The sequence below is a fragment of the Pogoniulus pusillus genome, chromosome 9 (assembly GCF_015220805.1).
Source record: "Pogoniulus pusillus isolate bPogPus1 chromosome 9, bPogPus1.pri, whole genome shotgun sequence".
In the NCBI taxonomy this organism is placed as follows: domain Eukaryota; kingdom Metazoa; phylum Chordata; class Aves; order Piciformes; family Lybiidae; genus Pogoniulus; species Pogoniulus pusillus.
In genome coordinates this window covers 17898176-17916154 of record NC_087272.1, presented here as the reverse complement: position 1 = coordinate 17916154, position 17979 = coordinate 17898176, and the positions used below count along the sequence as shown (strand labels likewise).

The 17979-nt window shown below is 36.4% G+C and overlaps 1 protein-coding gene across 2 annotated transcripts in view; it reads right to left on the bottom strand.

Annotated features, from left to right (window-relative positions):
• The window catches only part of RXFP1 (relaxin family peptide receptor 1), a 42525-nt gene that overhangs the window by 5455 nt on the left and 19091 nt on the right, over positions 1 to 17979 (bottom strand). The window contains exons 3-13 of one of the 2 annotated variants that reach the window (XM_064148720.1): positions 11083 to 11187; positions 10317 to 10422; positions 9034 to 9105; positions 6781 to 6852; positions 5634 to 5705; positions 4754 to 4825; positions 3896 to 3970; positions 3551 to 3622; positions 2599 to 2670; positions 1782 to 1853; positions 492 to 563 (exon numbers count right to left, since the gene is read on the bottom strand). In XM_064148720.1, coding sequence (XP_064004790.1) covers positions 492 to 563; positions 1782 to 1853; positions 2599 to 2670; positions 3551 to 3622; positions 3896 to 3970; positions 4754 to 4825; positions 5634 to 5705; positions 6781 to 6852; positions 9034 to 9105; positions 10317 to 10422; positions 11083 to 11187 — 862 coding nt within the window. The remainder of the gene's footprint in view (positions 1 to 491; positions 564 to 1781; positions 1854 to 2598; positions 2671 to 3550; positions 3623 to 3895; positions 3971 to 4753; positions 4826 to 5633; positions 5706 to 6780; positions 6853 to 9033; positions 9106 to 10316; positions 10423 to 11082; positions 11188 to 17979) is intronic. The other variant, XM_064148721.1, reaches the window with a different exon arrangement.

Here is a 17979-nt window from a genome sequence, read left to right as displayed (position 1 = left end):
TTGTGCTGGGGGAAGTATAGTCTGGATGTTAGGAGGAAGTTGTTGCCAGAGAGAGTGGTTTGCCATTGGAATGGGCTGCCCAGGGAAGTGGTGGAGTCACCGTCCCTGGAGGTGTTCAAGAAAAGCCTGGATGAGGCACTTAGTGCCATGGTCTAGTTGACTGGATAGGGCTGGGTGCTAGGTTGGACTGGATGATCCTGGAGGTCTCTTCCAACCTGGGTGATTCTATGATTCTGTGAATAGACAATGTCCTTTTCTAAACTGAAGTTATGATCTCTTTTTGTTGGATAAAAAAATGTAATATGAAACTGGTATTTTCAAGAAGGAAGATTTGCACATTGCAGGGAAGGCTCAAATTGCTGAAGATCATCAACATAACTATATTTCAAGGGCAGTTTCTTACAAAAACATATCCTGGATCATGTTCTTCTGAGGGAGATATGCATAATCAGAAAAGAAATGTAGATAAAATATAATATCTTGATACTTACAGGGATTTGAGTTTAATTAGAAAATCAAACTCATCTATTTGTATTTTCTTGATCGGGTTGTAAGAAAGGTTCCTGTAAACATAGTATGGACATAAGTAACTTTGTATATCTTTCTTACAGATTGTTCTTAAAGTAAAGTCAAACTACATAACCCATTTGCTTTTCCAGTCCTGTAGCAATGACTTGTACATTTGGCAGTTACAACTGCAAACAGTAACATTCATTAAGTGTTATTCAGCTTGCTAAGCCACTGGAAACTGTAGTTGGACGCTTCACAGGCTTTCCACACACACAACTGCTTCCCCACCCTAACACTTAAAAGGTTTTGGATATAGAAATACACTCCCAAGACTTTTCTTTCAAGTAAAAGAACCCATCTGAATTTCACACATTTAGAAATAAATTACAATTGATTTTGCTAGTTGCTAAAATAGATTAAAAAAAAATCATTCATGTGAGTTCAAGAGACAGAAGAAGTGAAATGTAAAAACAGATGTTAACACTTGGTCCAAGAGCGTTTCTAGGTATTTCCCCCTCCTCATTCCCCCCCCCCCCCCCCCCCCCCCCCCCCCCCGTTCCCTATAACTTTCCCTTATGTTTTCATTTTGATATTGTAACCAAATGTGAAAACTCAATAAACACATCTGTACACACTTAGTTGCCCCATTGTTGTATGATGGATCCAAAGGATGCTGGAAAAGCACAAACTCCTTTGCTCTATAAGTAACCTCCTCTTCTCCAGAAAGTTCTTCAATTTTGTGATCATCTTTCAGATTGTGTAAGAAAGACTGAGACTTCCCAGCAGCAACATTTGAGAATTTGCCTATGTATGCACCATGGGAAAAGTGAGTCTGTCCTGGTTTCATAATACTTTGTGCTTCTCTGGAAATCCTTCACAGGAATAACACAGTTGAAATCAAGGTATCTCTATGATGCACTTAAATGTTTATGATCTATTTTTAGGGCCAAATCTTTGCAACACACTGAATGTTCCTGTCAAATTATCAATTTCTCATGATATAGCTAGTGTAATTCTATTTGTATATAATGACAAGATCCAGGAAAATGTATAATTTGAACTTAAAACATAAAAATACATAACCTTTACAGAACTTTTTCAGGTAAAACGTTGTACAGAACTACATTTGGGGTAAGTATTCTTAAAGCAGAGCTTAAATAATACATACAAACAATGGTGTTTGTATGTTTGTACATTCCCAGCATTAATAACTGCAAGTATCGTATCAAATAAGTAATATACAGCTTCATATAATAATAAAGAATTCTTACAGTTGTGAAAGCTCCTTTAGATCCTTAAATATATATGGAGGAAGTGATTCAATCTTGTTGTTAGCCAAATCTCTGCAGAAACAGCCACATGTAGGATACAGTAAGTTCTTTGTTGGCTCAGTAATTTCACATCAGTTTTGCAATTTCAAGATACAGAGTTTTGTTGGATATTGCTTATTATATATGTTATTAAAAACCCTGTCTGTAAAAGAATGCTGTTAAAACAAGGTGGGAAGCTCGATACAGCAGATCTCTCTTTGTCTAGTTAGTTCAGGCATGCCAGTAGATATCTAAGTTATTCCAATTTTATTTGCATTTTAAAAAAGACAATAAAATACCCTTAACTTGGAAATAAAGTAAATATACTGTTTTATGGTGGTAATTCTTTCACATGGACAAAAGATCACATTTTTCTGTTAGTTCCTCTATCAGCTTTCCTCCTTATTTTCACAAAGAAATTAAATCCTAATGACAGTGTACAAAGGAACAAATGTATCAGTCTGACTGGAACTGGCAAACTGGTCTAAAGACCAGTGAAAGCACTCACACCTCTAGACTGGAGATCGTGCAAGGTTAATTTATTTTATTTATATTATCAAGGTACTTAATGATCTCATAAGCAAAAACTCTGATATTATTGACATGGAGTATGTGTTTTACTGATTATCTATTACCTGTAAAATATATAGAAAACCCCTTGAGGATAAGTGCTGTCTCCAGAGCATGTCATATAAAATAGAAATTATGATAAATTGTATTTGCAATATGAGCTATAAAACTCTATGACTTATACAAGTAAGAGAAGAAAACTACTCACAATTCATCTAGCATCTGAAGAGAAGAAAAACTGTTTTCATTTAAAGAGCTGATTTTATTTCGTCTCATCACCCTGAAAGAATAAAACAAACTTCTGTTTCTGCTTCCTGACAGCTATTTGATTTTTTGAGAAAAAAAAAATGTAAACTTTTAAAATTCTCTAATTCTCTCTTCTCTACATCTTTGAATGCTGACCTGATTGGTTAACAAGATAACTGGATCTAGAAGCTTACCATTTTACATATGACTTTTGTTGTATATGCACACATGTTTTTGTGCATGTGTATATATATACACCCATAGGAGGCTGGTATAAATCAACTGAGGGCAGCAGGAAGATTTAGGTGGGCTAGAAGGCTTGGGACCTAACCACAACTCAGACACAGGCACATGGCCATGCAACTTTTCATTTGCCACTGGATTTCATTTGCAACCTGTATTTTAAAAACAGAGAGAAGGCCAAGAATATGGGTACTGCACAAGAGATAAAACTGTAAGTGACAGGTATGCTGGAGCTTACTGATCTATCAAGAAGTGCAACGAATTTTCCTAACGTGATTACATTATCACTCATGAACTTTGCAGATGAGACAGCCAACCCCACCAGCCAATCACATTCTTTAAAATGAAGGAACAATGTATTTTATGCACCTACTACTTTTTATTGTGAGATTTCCCCTCATTTTCTAAGTAAAAACTTAGGATGAACACTTCTAAATCTTAATAATCGGTCAAAATTGCTCCAGTGATGTTTATTTGCATATATCAACATTGAACTTTGCTGTAAATGTAAACACCTGTATGGTGCTCATTTCAACTCAAGCACTGTAAAGTAACCATGATACTCAAAAACTTTTATATTATGCTTCTTTACAACTATATTAGCTATAATTAATCACTTGACTGCTCAGCACAAACATATCTCACTCTGGCTAGTGCATCCTATTACTTACAGTACAGTTAGAGTGTTGCAGGAGACGAAAGTGACATTCCTTACATGATGGATATGGTTGCCTTCAAGGTCTCTAGGATATAAAACCAAAGTGTCAGTCACCAAAATTCAGGTAGTTGTTGTAAGGCAATTAAAGAAATTACTGCCAGAACTTCATGACTGCAGAGAAAGTCGGAAGCAGACATGTAATATTTCTACAGGCTTAAATAATGACTTCAGGCCATCAACCTTGCAGTGTGACCTAGCAGGCACTTCATACGATCCAGCACCTTATTATAGAAAAAGGCACATGAAAGTACTATGCAAAGGCAACAAAACATTTTTCTAGTGAAATAAGTTGACTTACAGCCAGTTTAGTCTTGGCATATATTGGCACAGAGGTTTATCAGGCAAACGAGCAAGAGAGTTATTCATCATCTCTCTGAAAAAGAAAGAAATAGTGTAGCTGTCTATATTTCCCACAAATTACAGTATAGGGAAAAAAAAATCACATCTCTTATTGTTTGTACTGTTGGTAAAAAGACAGTCAAAGCTTTATTTGTTTCTTGTAGTAGATGGTAGTGGTATTTTCCTTAAACTTCCATGTATTTTTGCTGGGGCATTCTGCACAGGAGTACTTTTTCCTTAACTTGTTAGCTACCAGGTAAAGGAAGGATGATCACTGCTGTCCAAATAAAACATAGAAAGTCAGTACAAATATTTTGAGTATCCAGTCATAACAGGTAACTTCTGTGGGTGACAGAGGAAGGGTGATATTGGAAGCAGCTTTCCCTCTGGGCTGCAAGAGAAGGTCCCTTGTGTTTGGGGCTGGAAATGGCAGTGGCAGATAATGGACAGATTCTCATAAAGTCAGCCAGGCTGCTGCCTGAGACTAGAAGCTATGTGCCCCCTGCCTTCTGCATGTTGGCTCTGGAGAACAACTGGCACACATTGCTGCAGCTGCCACCTCATTGCCCTCTCAGTGACATTGCCTTTTTACCATTTTCTCCACTGATCTCCCTACATTTTCTCAGAGATCATGTGTCCACTAGCTATCAAAATCCTTCAACTCTAGCACATTTTGCCTGAGGAGAAGAAAAGGCTGCATGTGAACTGCCAGCACTCCATGGTGAGCAAGCACAGTTCTTACAGAAAGAGGTTTATATGTATCTGCCCTTTCTGTTCTGTTATTTAAAGTCCTTATTGGTTCTTATTCCATACTTACAGGAGAATAAGTGACTTGAGTCCATAAAATGTTAATGGAGAGATCCGATTTATTCTATTATTTTCAATTATCCTGTAAATTACAGCAAAGAACATATCAGATTGATGATTGACCACAGTCCTAAATTGAACAGATGATAAAAAGTAACATTTTGAAGTGGATTTCTTCAAATGTCTATTCAAACTACTTTAAAAACGAATGCAGGGCTCTTTAGCAGATCAGAGTAGTCACTGAATTACATTTCCTCTGAGAAGAATAAAAAAAAAAAATTAGAAATTAATTACTGAGAGAAATTAATTACTTTCAATTGAGGAGAAAAAAAAAGTGTTATCCTGTGAGTTTTTACAAGGAGCTTTGAATGGCTTATCTGTGAATCAAAGCAGCACCACATAACAGTGTTCTAGGGCAATCTAACAGTTCCAAACACAAAGAAAAAGGTTAGATATGTTATTATTTCCTTATTTTTAATAACTTTATCAAGTCAGAATAGTATTTAATTTTCATCTAAAAGGTAATAATAAACCACTATTTCAGATTATGGCTGTCATTTTGTCTGGGACTTTTCAAGCACTATTCACAGGGAAAGGTCTGCCTTAAAAATGGTGGTTTTGTTTTACAGTACTTGAGTTTTTTCATGTATGTATTTGTAACAAATGGTTACTAATAAATGTAATTTATTTTTGTGAAGGTTGTCAGTCACTGGAGCCACTAAGGCCCAAGAACTACTTTCTGCTCTCACCAAAACCAGCTGGAGTTTTACCTTAAAGTGCAGCAATATAAAGTACTGCTATGCACAAAACTGGAATCAGCCCAAGTATTCATTTTTCATGCTTTAATTATCCCTTGATAAAATAAACATACAAAGGAGAAACCAACATACAGCCACTCGAGTCTGTGGAGATCTTCGAAGACACCAGGCTTCAAACTGGTTATCTTATTGTTACTCAGGTATCTAAAACAAATCCAAGAAAAAAATCTATTAATGGAATGATTAATGAGCATCAGTTGAATGAAAATGAATTTTATGATTTCTTTTTTTTTTTCCTTGATAATAGATCAAACTACTGCTAGAAATTTTCATCATGATATTTCTTGATTATGGTAATTTTCATACCCTTCCTTGAGAGCAAAGCAGAAATCTTTTATAGTGAGGCCTTTCAAAACAATTATGCTGAACATTTTATCTTATCCATAAGAAAACACAGCAAGTTAAATATTTTCACTGTGTTGTGTTTTAGGCCTTTCCCAGTTTCCTTCTGCGGAGCAAGCAATTTATTCCATGAATGTTCCCAGGATTTCATTCAGTCTTTGCTACGGATGTTAGTCAGAAATGTAGATACCATAATCATGGAAAAAAATTACAAACGTTGAGAAATGAAGGGGGAGGGACACTATAAATGGTCTGAGAAGGCAATAACAGCAGCTGTAATAACAGATAATCAGCCATACTCGCTTGATGGAAAAATAGGAGGTACAACATTTAAAAGTTTTCCTTTTAAAAAACATTACAGAAACAGAAAAATGTACCAAACAATGCAATTTATGTGTCATCTCTTTCACTGAGCATTTTCTTTAAAAGTTAGAAGAACCTTTCAAAAAGCTGCTGTAAAATAAAGAAAAAAGTGTTATTTTCATTACCAACACTGATAATTTTTGGTTTGTCTCTGTAAACCAGCATAAAACGTTACAGAATTTTTATCCATCACAAGTTCTTGCTTTGGTTTTACTCTTTGTTCACCCTCTCTGCCTGCAGTGTTAACTACAATACCTTCTTCCATAATGAGGATGTGGGGAATAGGAATGAAGTAGAGAGCCTATGTGAATGCTCAAAGTGTTGTACTGCCACATAAACTTGTATAGGTCTATATTTGTTTTCTCAATTCAATCACTGAATTAAACATTTGGATAGTTTTGTAACTTTTTAACATTGAATAAATTTAAAAAAAAAAAAAAAAAGAGTTGTCCACAGTGACTTTCAGAGATCTTCCCACTGCTTTTTGGTTCAATATTTGTAAAGCAATACTTACAGTTTTGTCAATTTATATAAACCTTTGAAAGCACGTTCAGATACTGCTCTGATTTTATTGTTTTGAAGATACCTAAGAAGATTTAAACACAGCAATTAATTATCTAAACACAGGCAACCAGCAATAATTCTCCCAGGCAATAATTCTCCCAGGCAACCAGCAATAGAACAAGGGGACGCAGTCTCAAGTTGTGCCAGGGTAGGTATAGGCTGGATATTAGGAAGAAGTTCTTCACAGAGAGAGTGATTTCCCATTGGAATGGGCTGCCCAGGGAGGTGGTGGAGGCACCGTCCCTGGGGGTCTTCAAGAAAAGACTGGATGAGGCACTTAGTGCCATGGTCTAGTTGATTGGTTAGGGCTGGGTGATAGGTTGGACTGGATGATCTTGGAGGTCTCTTCCAACCTGGTTGATTCTATGATTCTATGAAAGTCAAAGCAATAACCTGTTAAATTTGATCAACTAAACTGAATGTACGTGTGATACTTGAAGCTGTCAAAGTTGTTACACCTTCAATTTGACAGTTGCCATTTCACAGCTATAACACTAAAGCAAAATTTGGCATGACTAATGTTGAATTAAAATGTACAATCAAATTTTCCATTTATAGTATCAGAGAATTTTCTAAATGATGCAATTAAAAGGTAATAGAATAAATATGTAAATTGAGTCTTATTAATCTTCTGTGAACTAAGGAATACTAATGTTTGGTCTGTCTTTCTTTACATGTTTTGATAAATGAATAAAAAATATTATCAACTGCAAGCACTAAATCATTTTCAAATAATTTCAAGGCATTACAGTGTTATTTTCTAAATGATAGTTAAATATTAAACTTCCGTGAACTAAGGAATGCTAATTTTTTTCTCGGTCATTCTTTATATGCTTTGATAAATGCATTAAAAATATTATCAACTGCAAACACTAAATCACTTTCAAATAATTTCAAGGCATTACAGTGTTATTTTCTAAATGATAGTTAAATATTAAACTTCTGTGAACTAAGGAATGCTAATTTTTTGCTCTGTCTTTCTTTATATGTTTTGATAAATGAGTTAAAAATATTATCAACTGCAAACATTAAATCATTTTCAAGTAATTTCAAGGCATTATAGTGTTATTTTCTAAATAAGAGTTAAATATAAATAATTTGAATTAAATTACATTTAATAGAACATCCTTGTCATAGAATCATAGAATCAACCATGTTGGAAGAGACCTCCAAGATCATCCAGTCCAACCTAGCACCCAGCCCTATCCAGTCAACTAGACCATGGCACTAAGTGCCTCATCCAAAGCTTTTCTTCAACACCTCCAGGGATGACGACTCCACCACCTCCCTGGGATGTGTTCCTATTAAAAAGCAATAAGGAATTTGTCACTGGCTTGTACAAAACAGCTTTGTGTCAAACACTGCTCAAGAGATCTCTGGACATTCCTGCCCATGGTAGGGAAGCTGGAGTAGATGATCTCTAAGGTTCCTTCCAACCTAAGCCATTCTAGAATTCTAGGATCCTATGGAATGTACCATTACCGATCACAAAGGCATAAAGCTGGCATTAGAAACAAACGGTTTGTACAGAGAGGTAGGGATGTAGTCCTTTCAATGAAGAGGTGTCTCCCAGGATTTACTGTGGTAGCGGCAGTTAACGTTGTGACCACAAGATGGCGCTGCAGTACAGCACAGCTTCCACCAGCGTTAAACTCGGGCACTTTCCTAGGACTGTGAAGCGTCTTGAACTGGTGCCATAGGAGCTCTGCACCATTCTTCCTCATTGATTCTTTATTTCTCTAATCCCACACAAAGTAAAGCTGTTAAGGGCTATGATTTTTGACCACCATATAGATTACATGTCCTAAAACATAAACACGGCATTGTCTTGCCGTAGGAACTTGGCTGGTTGGGATATAATCAAACTGATATGAGGCATAATTAAGAGTAAACCCAAGTGCCATGTGAGTGAGCTTTCCATGTCAACGTGAAGTCCAAATTTCCAAACTTTGGTCTGAGAATAAATGGAATGATTAACATTAATTTATTTTAGCTTACTATTGCTCATTATAAATGTGTCTTCCTTCAGACACAATTAACAGTCAGCACTCTGCCAATATAAATTAGGGGGGAGGGGGGAAAAAATCCAAAAAGTGTAAACTGAAAGCTGTCACTTAGGTGATAAGCCCTGTATGTGTGTCTGTATGAGAAGATGAATGTTTAAGCCACTAAATAGGTATTTTAAGTTGAAACACTCCCTTACAGATTTTTAAGGTCTTGGTATTTCTTGAAAACGTCAGCAGCAAGTTTCCTTAGCAGATTCCTCTGAAGAGACCTGTAGGAATAAATACACTCAGTAAAACTACTCCCCCGGCTTTCTACAGTGCTGACACTTCTATTATTTATTAAGAGTGATTTTCACACTGCTAAATAACGAAAGCACCATGAAACCATCCGAATACACTAGTTTTCCTTGTCTGAGTATTTAGATCTACTTAAGCAGTAAGCCAAATCATCAAAAAACCCCAACGTTCTTTCATGTCTCCAGAGCAACAGACAAAATGTCAATTAATACTTTAAAAGATTTAGATATGAACTATATCACAGTTTTTTCCCCCCAAACCTCGAATGCCTGTACAGCTTATTTCCCAGTGTGCGTGTTCCCATTTCCACTGGGCATCAACTCAAATGTACCATCAGGAATAAAAATCATTCAGGGCATGGCTGGATTAGAAGACAGCCTATCTCAAAAGCCAGCTGAACTGGCTCACTGCTATTTCTAAAGGTCTTTGCTAACTCTGAGCTAACAGCCAGTTTAAATACATACTTAAGTACATATTTAACACTGCACATGAATCTTCATTATGAAGTATTGTAGTATTTGAACAGGGACCCAACAAGATGAACCTAAGCCACATATGAGCAAAGATCCATAACCTTGCTCCACAGGGAAGATCCTCAGGTAAGGAAATGTAATGCTACTCTTTGCTCACCATGCAGCCTCCCAAACAGAGATGTGCAAATTAAGAGCAACAATTCACTGATCTCTTCAAAAAGTCTGGCTTACATAAACCTATCTGTATAATGACCCAGACCAAATTAAATAACAGCATGTTCAGAGACACTAAAGGAGGATTTAAAAGATGTGGTTAAGAAGGTAGTTCAACTAAGTTCAAGATTATTTACGTGATTGGTAGAAGTACAGATTAGGAATACTGTCAGTATCATAGAATAATGAAAAGTTCCTAAGGCTTGTGTCTTAAAGTGCATATCTTCTGAAGTCTTCTCTACATTTCCTGAATCTGTTGCTTGCTCAAGCCACTGGTACACACATTAGATGATCACACAGATTTTTTTAGTTCTTTTTCTCTCCTTTAATGCTGGGAAAAGGTGTACTGAAAACTTTGAAGGACTTGTTAACAGAGAGATACTGCACCAGCTGAGCCAATCAGTCAGTCAGAGATCTAAGTCTGTAGTTGTGTAAAGGTTATGAGACTGATGGTCAAATCCAAACAGAGCCAGAGTCCACTTTTCTGCCCTACTTACATTATGGTTATGTTTGAAGAGACTGATGGGACAGCATGCAGCTTGGCAGCATCACAGAAGATCTCCAGCCTTTGGCAGGTACACTCTGCTGGCACAGCACCAGCTACTGCAAAAGAACAAGAACATGGTTGAGGCAAAAGGTGAGCCGGATAGTGTGATGGGATGTGGAGAAAAGAAGGAAGAGCACTCAGCACAAATACAGACCCACTAGGTTGTGTTAAACAGAAATTATGGCAAACATTTTAATGTAATTGATTTAGACCTCAGAAGGTCCTAGCAATAAATACAAAGGGACAGAAACTTACTTTAACTCCTGACATCTTTAAAAGAGCTTGTAAAAGCTCTTGAGATTTAGGTTTGCATTACAGGAATTTGGCACAAATGATCCATGACTCTTTTTTAGATTTTATCCAGATGATGAAAACAAGATGAAACTATCTCAGGAAGTCTTTGTCCCTTGTGGAAGAATGCTACCTTCTTTTTAGTCTGAAAGCTGTATATTTCATGATCTTTCAAATGTTATTAATATATTTGGACAAAGAGTTTTTATTGCCCTCCTAACTGGCATATATTTGATGGTTCTCTTACAGAAAATTTATCATTCTTAATGGAACTGAAGTTAACTTCAGTGCATTTGTTCATCTGAGACACTAATTCTGTTTGACTGGAAATACAGTACTTATTTCTCATAAGAATGTTGCCATGCATTTCTTTCAAGGAATCATCCATAACAACAACACCACATATTATATTTATAATTACTTACAACATTCAGGTGTCTTTGTCCTAAACACATACAGAGATTTCAGCGTATTATATTTGTCCTTTGTATAATGTTTGTCAAATTGCAGAGACCATCCATTGTTATCTTCTAATTAAAAAACACAAACAGAAGACACGTTAGAATAGAAATAGAAGGTAGAAATATGTTCAATAAATTTAATTGTGTCAAAGTTTACCTAAATACTTACCCCAGAATATTTCCTAGACCATTAGATGACCGTATCTTTATACAATGCCTAACCACACACATGTAATAGAGCTGCATAGTAGCAAAACATTATTACATCATCAACAACATTTTCTCTGGCAGTTGCAGTGAGAAAGTGTGAACTTCCACTTCATAAGTTTTTGTTTACATAGGAGTATGAAAACAAGAAACAGTTGTATTTCCCAATGTCCTTAAACATGTTGCTTTGTCACTTTGTCCAGGAAAGCTGTGATTGTAACAGCTCTGACTATTTCTTTCAGAGGGCTGTCTGACACTATCACAGCCCATACTTTTTTCCCTGAAAATCTAGATGAAGGCCAAATGAACACTGCTTTTCAAGAAAAGGGGTAATGTCAAGTCAGTGTGTTTAAGTTAAGCTTAGTATGTGTCTTCTTGAACAAAACATTCTTCCACATTACTAATTTGATCAGTGTGCATTTTAAATGTACTGGAACAGGCTGGTTTATGGCCATAAAGCTGAAAAATGAAGAGGAGACCTTTTGGTTCTGTCCCACAAATGGGAATTTCCAGAGACAGTGGTGCTGGAAAGAGCTAGAGACATGTTGCTGGGAGGTCTGTAGTATACCTGTAAATGAACTGATCAAATGAGCACTTTGAAAACAGTGCAGGAATACACATTATCCTAACCCCCACCCCCCCTCCCAATTAACCAACCAACAAAAACCCCACAAAACCCACGAACTTGCCTTCAAAAGCTGTGGTTTGATTTTAGTTCTATTGAATCTGACTTCTCATCTTTGACAACACCCACACACTTTTAAAGCTTTTCATTTAATGAATAAGCAACAGCAGAAATGCATGCTAGGATGGCATTCATTAGCTGGTGGTAACTGAAAGCATTACTTTATAAGTCATGTCAAACAACATATAGATGAGAACTGTGAGAATAGCTTTGCCTTGTTAGTTATTACAGTCGTAGTTCTGCTTTTATGATCTGCTAGCAACACTTTCTCCCTGCAGTTTTGTATGGTAATTGTTATTCTTAAATACAACTCCTCATGGATATTTCTCTATAACAATTTCTATTCAAGTAAAGTCTTAGTACTATTGGCTACAAAATAGGGAGACAGAGATAAAATATATTTACTCCTTTGCAATTTTTCCCATTCTGAAGTGGTGTCTCATTTATCATGTCACATTACAACTTAGTTTTTTCTCAGTTAGGTAGGGAAACAGCCTTGAAGCATCTCCTGAAGCATGCCTATGGAGTGCCAACAGTTGGAGGTGTTCCAATAGACACCTGCCTCTCTGCTGTCTAAGCTGAAATGATGCACTATACAGGCATATATACATATTAGATATTATGAAATACCAAGTAACTTCTATCAAGCGCTTTGCATTGTACTTATTTATTTGCTACATATAAATTGAAAAGATAAATGATTCAGAGCAACCTAAAATCTCTCTCTTCAGAAGCTGCACCATTAAGGGAAAAGACAGAACTGAGAAGTGCTGCCTTGGCTTCAAAGCTGATGTGAATTAATTTAGGCCCTACGAGACATTCATCTTCACACCCAGAGAAGACATTTAGGCACAATTTACTGACTTCCTCAAGAGCACTTTGTGTGCTCTAAACCATTAGTAGTTTTGCCAGTTTAGATGGTTAAGCTGATACTCAGAAGCAGTCTAATGTGATTTGGACCAACACAACACGTGTGACAAACCCACAGAAATATTGCTCCTACCTGTTTGAAAAACTCAGAAGTTCAGTTTTATGACTTCCTGCAACATGAAATCTGTAATTGGTGAAACAATGAAAACAGATCTTTTGCCAAGCACTGCCCTGCGGTTAGGGTTGTAATGAGGTTTCCCCTACCACTATTTCTGAATATTTAACTGGAGCCCCTGCATTAATTTTCATTTGCAAGGCTAGATAAAGCAACTAGGTCCTGAAGAACCTAGTGGGAATAGAATGTACAGAGAACAGGTGAGATTTAAGCAGAAAGGAATCTTTCACTGAGAATTTTAAAATCAGAGATTTGTAAAGATCTATTAAAAATGAGATTATTCTTTGAGTATAATCATACCAAATGCAGTGAGGAATACAGTCTGAAAATATTTTTGGACTAACTCACAATTGCAGCCATAGAAAGCAGCAGATTTTAAAGACAGAGTTAAAAGCAATCAATTTTAATCCTCTCATAAACCAATGAACATACTTTTATATATACATATATAGCATCTCCTTGCTTCTGACAATAAAGAGGTACATAGATGAGATTTTATTCCACCTTTCAGTACTTTTGAAATGCCTTGTAATGTCACGAAACATGTACAACAGCTGACCACCACTGCTATTTACATCTGCAGAGAAAAAGGCTGAGCAGTGTCTGCTAACACCGACTGGAACAAGGGGGCGGTTCAGGAGGAAGGGGAAGGTCACCATCATTTCAAGGAAAGTCTAGAAGCAGCTGTGTACATTTGGGTGGCCATGGAAAAGAAGGGGGGAAAAGCTACAGGGAATAAAACAGATGGTTTATTTTGTACTGGAAGCATTCCAATTGCCTGCAATTTCTAGTTATTTCATTCTAATGCCTTTCTTGTGGCGTTGATTTTCCCACCTTCTACTAGAAATAAGAAGGCATACTGGAATATAATAAACCAAGTTATTCAGTCTTCTGATCTTCAAAAATGTTTGCTTTGGGCCAAGCTTTCTGCCTGAGCCTGGGACAGTCTTTATTTTATACAAGCAGTTTTGTCAAATCCCAGAAGAACGTATTGTGCAAATAACTATATTTACTACCACTGCTCTGTGAAGCACTCAGTGCCAGAACTGTAAATCACTTTGTGATCGTTTAGAGTTTTATGATAGGTTTGTGACCTGTTTACCTCTGTCGAGATGAGGTTCTCCAAATACTTTAAGAAATGACTGGTAATAGTACTGGTCTTGAAATCCCAAATCTATCATTTGGGAGAGTACAGCTCAGATGAGAAATTGCTTTTTCTTGAGCCAGTTCTAAAACAGATTAAGTCGGCTGTAAAAAAATGAGATCTGAGAAAACAAGGCATCAGAAAATCTTCCTCTACACTGGCTAAGTGAAATAATTAATTGTAAACTGGAATTACCTGACTACAGATTGACTACATTGTTCTTTGCTAAAAGTTGTCAATTTCCATTTCTGATGGGGGAAAAAAAGAGAAACAGTATGGTAATTTTGGCAGACTACAAATTTGAATAGTCAGATGCAAGACAGATCCAAGAAAATACCATCTTTGCTCAATTAAAGATACATCTCTCATTCAATATGGAGTTTATTAGCAGGATGCTATCTGTATCACTTTCTCCTTCTCTCAGCCATGTCTTCATAGCTCTTTATGCAGAGAAAAGCTATCAGTCAAATGCATAAGCACTCTAAAGAGACACTATGCCACCCTTTGATTTTGCCTTTGTTTTGGTGGTCATAACCCATAGACATATTTCTTTCTGTGAAGTTGTACAAATATATCATCTCTTGCTGTAAGAAATTACTTCAGGATTTTCACAAAGATGTCTTTTAGTGCAACAAGGAAAACTTTTCTCTTCCAGAGAAGCAGCAATTCCTTTGAAAATGTTTACAGATGAAGGCATATGATTGTCCTTTCCCACAGTGTTGGTGCATACCGATGCAGTCCACGATTGGTCTACTCATACTAAGGACCAAAACCACACTCATATTCTGCAAAATGGAGTGTTGCAGTGCCTGAAGCTCTCAATTCCAGAGCAAATTTCACAGATTAGACACCCAAGTGGAAAAAAACCAAGAACCTAAAATCAGACACCTACCAGCCAAAGTAAAGGCAATTAATCCTACATCAGACTGCGTTTATCTCCACACTGACTGTGTGCTGTACCTGCTGATTAACTGAAATGTAGCTAGGCTACTTACATGTGACACTATAATCACAGAAAAACAGACAGCAATTAAATTAGTTTAAGTAGTGAGATTTGCACTTCTTTGGCTGAGCTAGACTATGTGTTCTATGTGACTTTATTATTGATTTTAATAGACATTAATTAATCCAGTGCAACAATCCAGGCTCAAATTTCCAAAAGACAACTATCTTCTCAATATTGCAAATTTACTCCTGTGAAATGTTTCCAGTTTATATAACAATACTTTTAATCTACATAGATTAATGTGATTTTCTATTCTGTTTATCTCAAGCTATTTTTATTTTCAAACTAAATGAGACAAAATAAATTCAATATGAATGCATCTATAAGAACTTGAGTTGCTTTAAAGTTTCCTTAGTGCTAAGCCACTACATTGGAGATCAGAATGTAAAATGTAGAAGTTCTTCTTAGTTATCAACAATATTAAAAAATCTCAATACAAAAAATTGATTAAAAAAACCTCTAGAACCTCAGTAGGGGTATTCCATTTGCAGATATTTGCACATCAGTAAAAACCAGATTTAAGTGCCCGATACCGTGGATGAATGGTAATGATGCTAATAATAACATTTGACTGTATGCAAAAAGGTTTCCATGTGAAGCTTGAAAATCTGATCTTCCTGCCAGGTATTTGCTACATTTTGAGCACGGCAGTGATTTCCAAGGGTTTCTTTTGCTTCATAAACACAATTTACTATCTAGGGCTCAAAACTGAACATTGTCTCATACATTAAAATGAGATATTTTAAGTATGATGGGGAAAAATTGCTATGTCAGGAAAAGATGAGACTAACTATAGCATTACTCAGTATTAGTATTAATTTGAAATATAAAGTCATCAATGTCTTCTGTAGTGTGCTGAGGCAAAAATGGTAAACTTTGACCCTCTAAAATTTCTCATCCTTTATGAGCAATCTTGTAATATTAAAATACATATATTTTGTATATTTTTTGAAATATCCCATAGAAATTCAGATTTTTGCTACGGATATCTAAGAGGTGATTAAATGAACCTGCAGAACTGCAGTAATTCTCTGTAAGTTTATAGATCTGACATGAATTTTTTCATAGATGAAAAGAGCGTGGCATCTATGCAGATTGTTATTACTTTCATGCTGTTGGAATTTATTTGCCCTTCTGAAAAAGAGGTATCATGTTACTACTTAATTAAATAAGGCAAGCCAGTCCCCTGGCTACTGCATGGTTCACAGTGACCAAGGAGGCCTGTGCTTTTAGAGGTAAGGAGGACTTCAAATAGCTGCTCCCTGCTCCAGCTTGCTTTGAAATTTCTGTCTTTGATTTCCATCCTATCAGCTAGGCAGAATTTAATGTACATGAATTTTACAGCGGGGGAGCTGAATGCTACCATTTTGTTTGGAGACTTCTTAGGTCTGGGAGCAACACAATGCTAAAGTACATTTAGCTGTTGAAGAACTCCTCCACAGAGTCAGAAACATCTTAAATAAAATCTGTGTGCCTGTTCTTGCTTCACCGGACTGGAAAAATGTGGCTATGACATTGTGATTAAAACCCAGATGTAGACACACTATAACCATTGCCTAACTGCCAAAAAACCAAAACAGTTTTGCAGAACTATCAGCAAAATTGTCCTGAAGCCAAATTTCTGAACACTGAGGAAACTTGTAGTCTCAAAATAGTTCAGGCTACTTTGTTCCCTTAACTACCCTACATAATTAAAGACTGCTTGTTAAAAAGATCAAACGAAACACCCTAGCATGGTGTTCCATTCTCCTTTCATTATTTCTAGTAAGCAGAGTGGCAGTGAAATATTTAACAGTAGCTGCTGCTTTTTTAATGTCCCACTCATGGTGAAACAATCCATTCTGAAGAGGTGCAAAGGATTTGGCCCAATGCACATGATTTTGATTTTGAAATGAGTAGCAGTTCCCTCGTTTATTATTTTAAAGTTCTTATGCTAAAATACTTTTTGTTCTAAGTATGACTTCTGCCTGTGTAAGTAACCATGACTTGGAGATATTCAACTGGTAACAAATGAAGAACCTATTTCAACAATAGTTCTAAGATGTCACAATATCAGTAGTGAGAAGCAATAGTAACCTTAATTTTAAACACAGAGTAAACCATACTTACTCAATTCCCAATTAAGAAAATAATTAAGACAATTATTTTTGAGAGGCATGTTGCAGGCTGTGCATGAAGACATGGTGTTTTATATTTTGTGTCAAACTGAGGAGATCACAACCTAGATAAAAAGAAGGAATCACTTCTAGCATAGTGTAAGTGGTGATTTTTGTTCACTGAAACAGGACTCTTTCCATTCATTGTAGTGGAGTTGGTCTAGGTCATTGTCACTGAGCCTGGCCTGAGCTCAGACATCACATTGTAGTCAAAAGTTCATGTGGTGTGATTGAAGATTTTATACTGATCTATTTGCATTTTAAATTAGAATAAAACTTCATAAATCCAAGTACCTAGATTTTGAATTCATGTTTGGCTATTATCAAATCCCAATGGGGGTTGTGAAGAGCTTTAAAATCTGAAAGCTTTGCTTGAACACCTCAAGGGACGGTGCCTCCACCACCTCCCTGGGCAGCCCATTCCAATGCCAATCACTCTCTCTGGGAAGAACTTCCTCCTAACATCCAGCCTATACTTCCCCCAGCCAACTCGAGACTGTGTCCCCTTGTTCTGTTGCTGGATGCCTGGGAGAAGAGACCAACTCCCACCTAGCTACAACCTCCCTTCAGGTAGTTGTAGTTCTGTTATTTTGTTTTGTGTTAATAACTGTTGGCTTT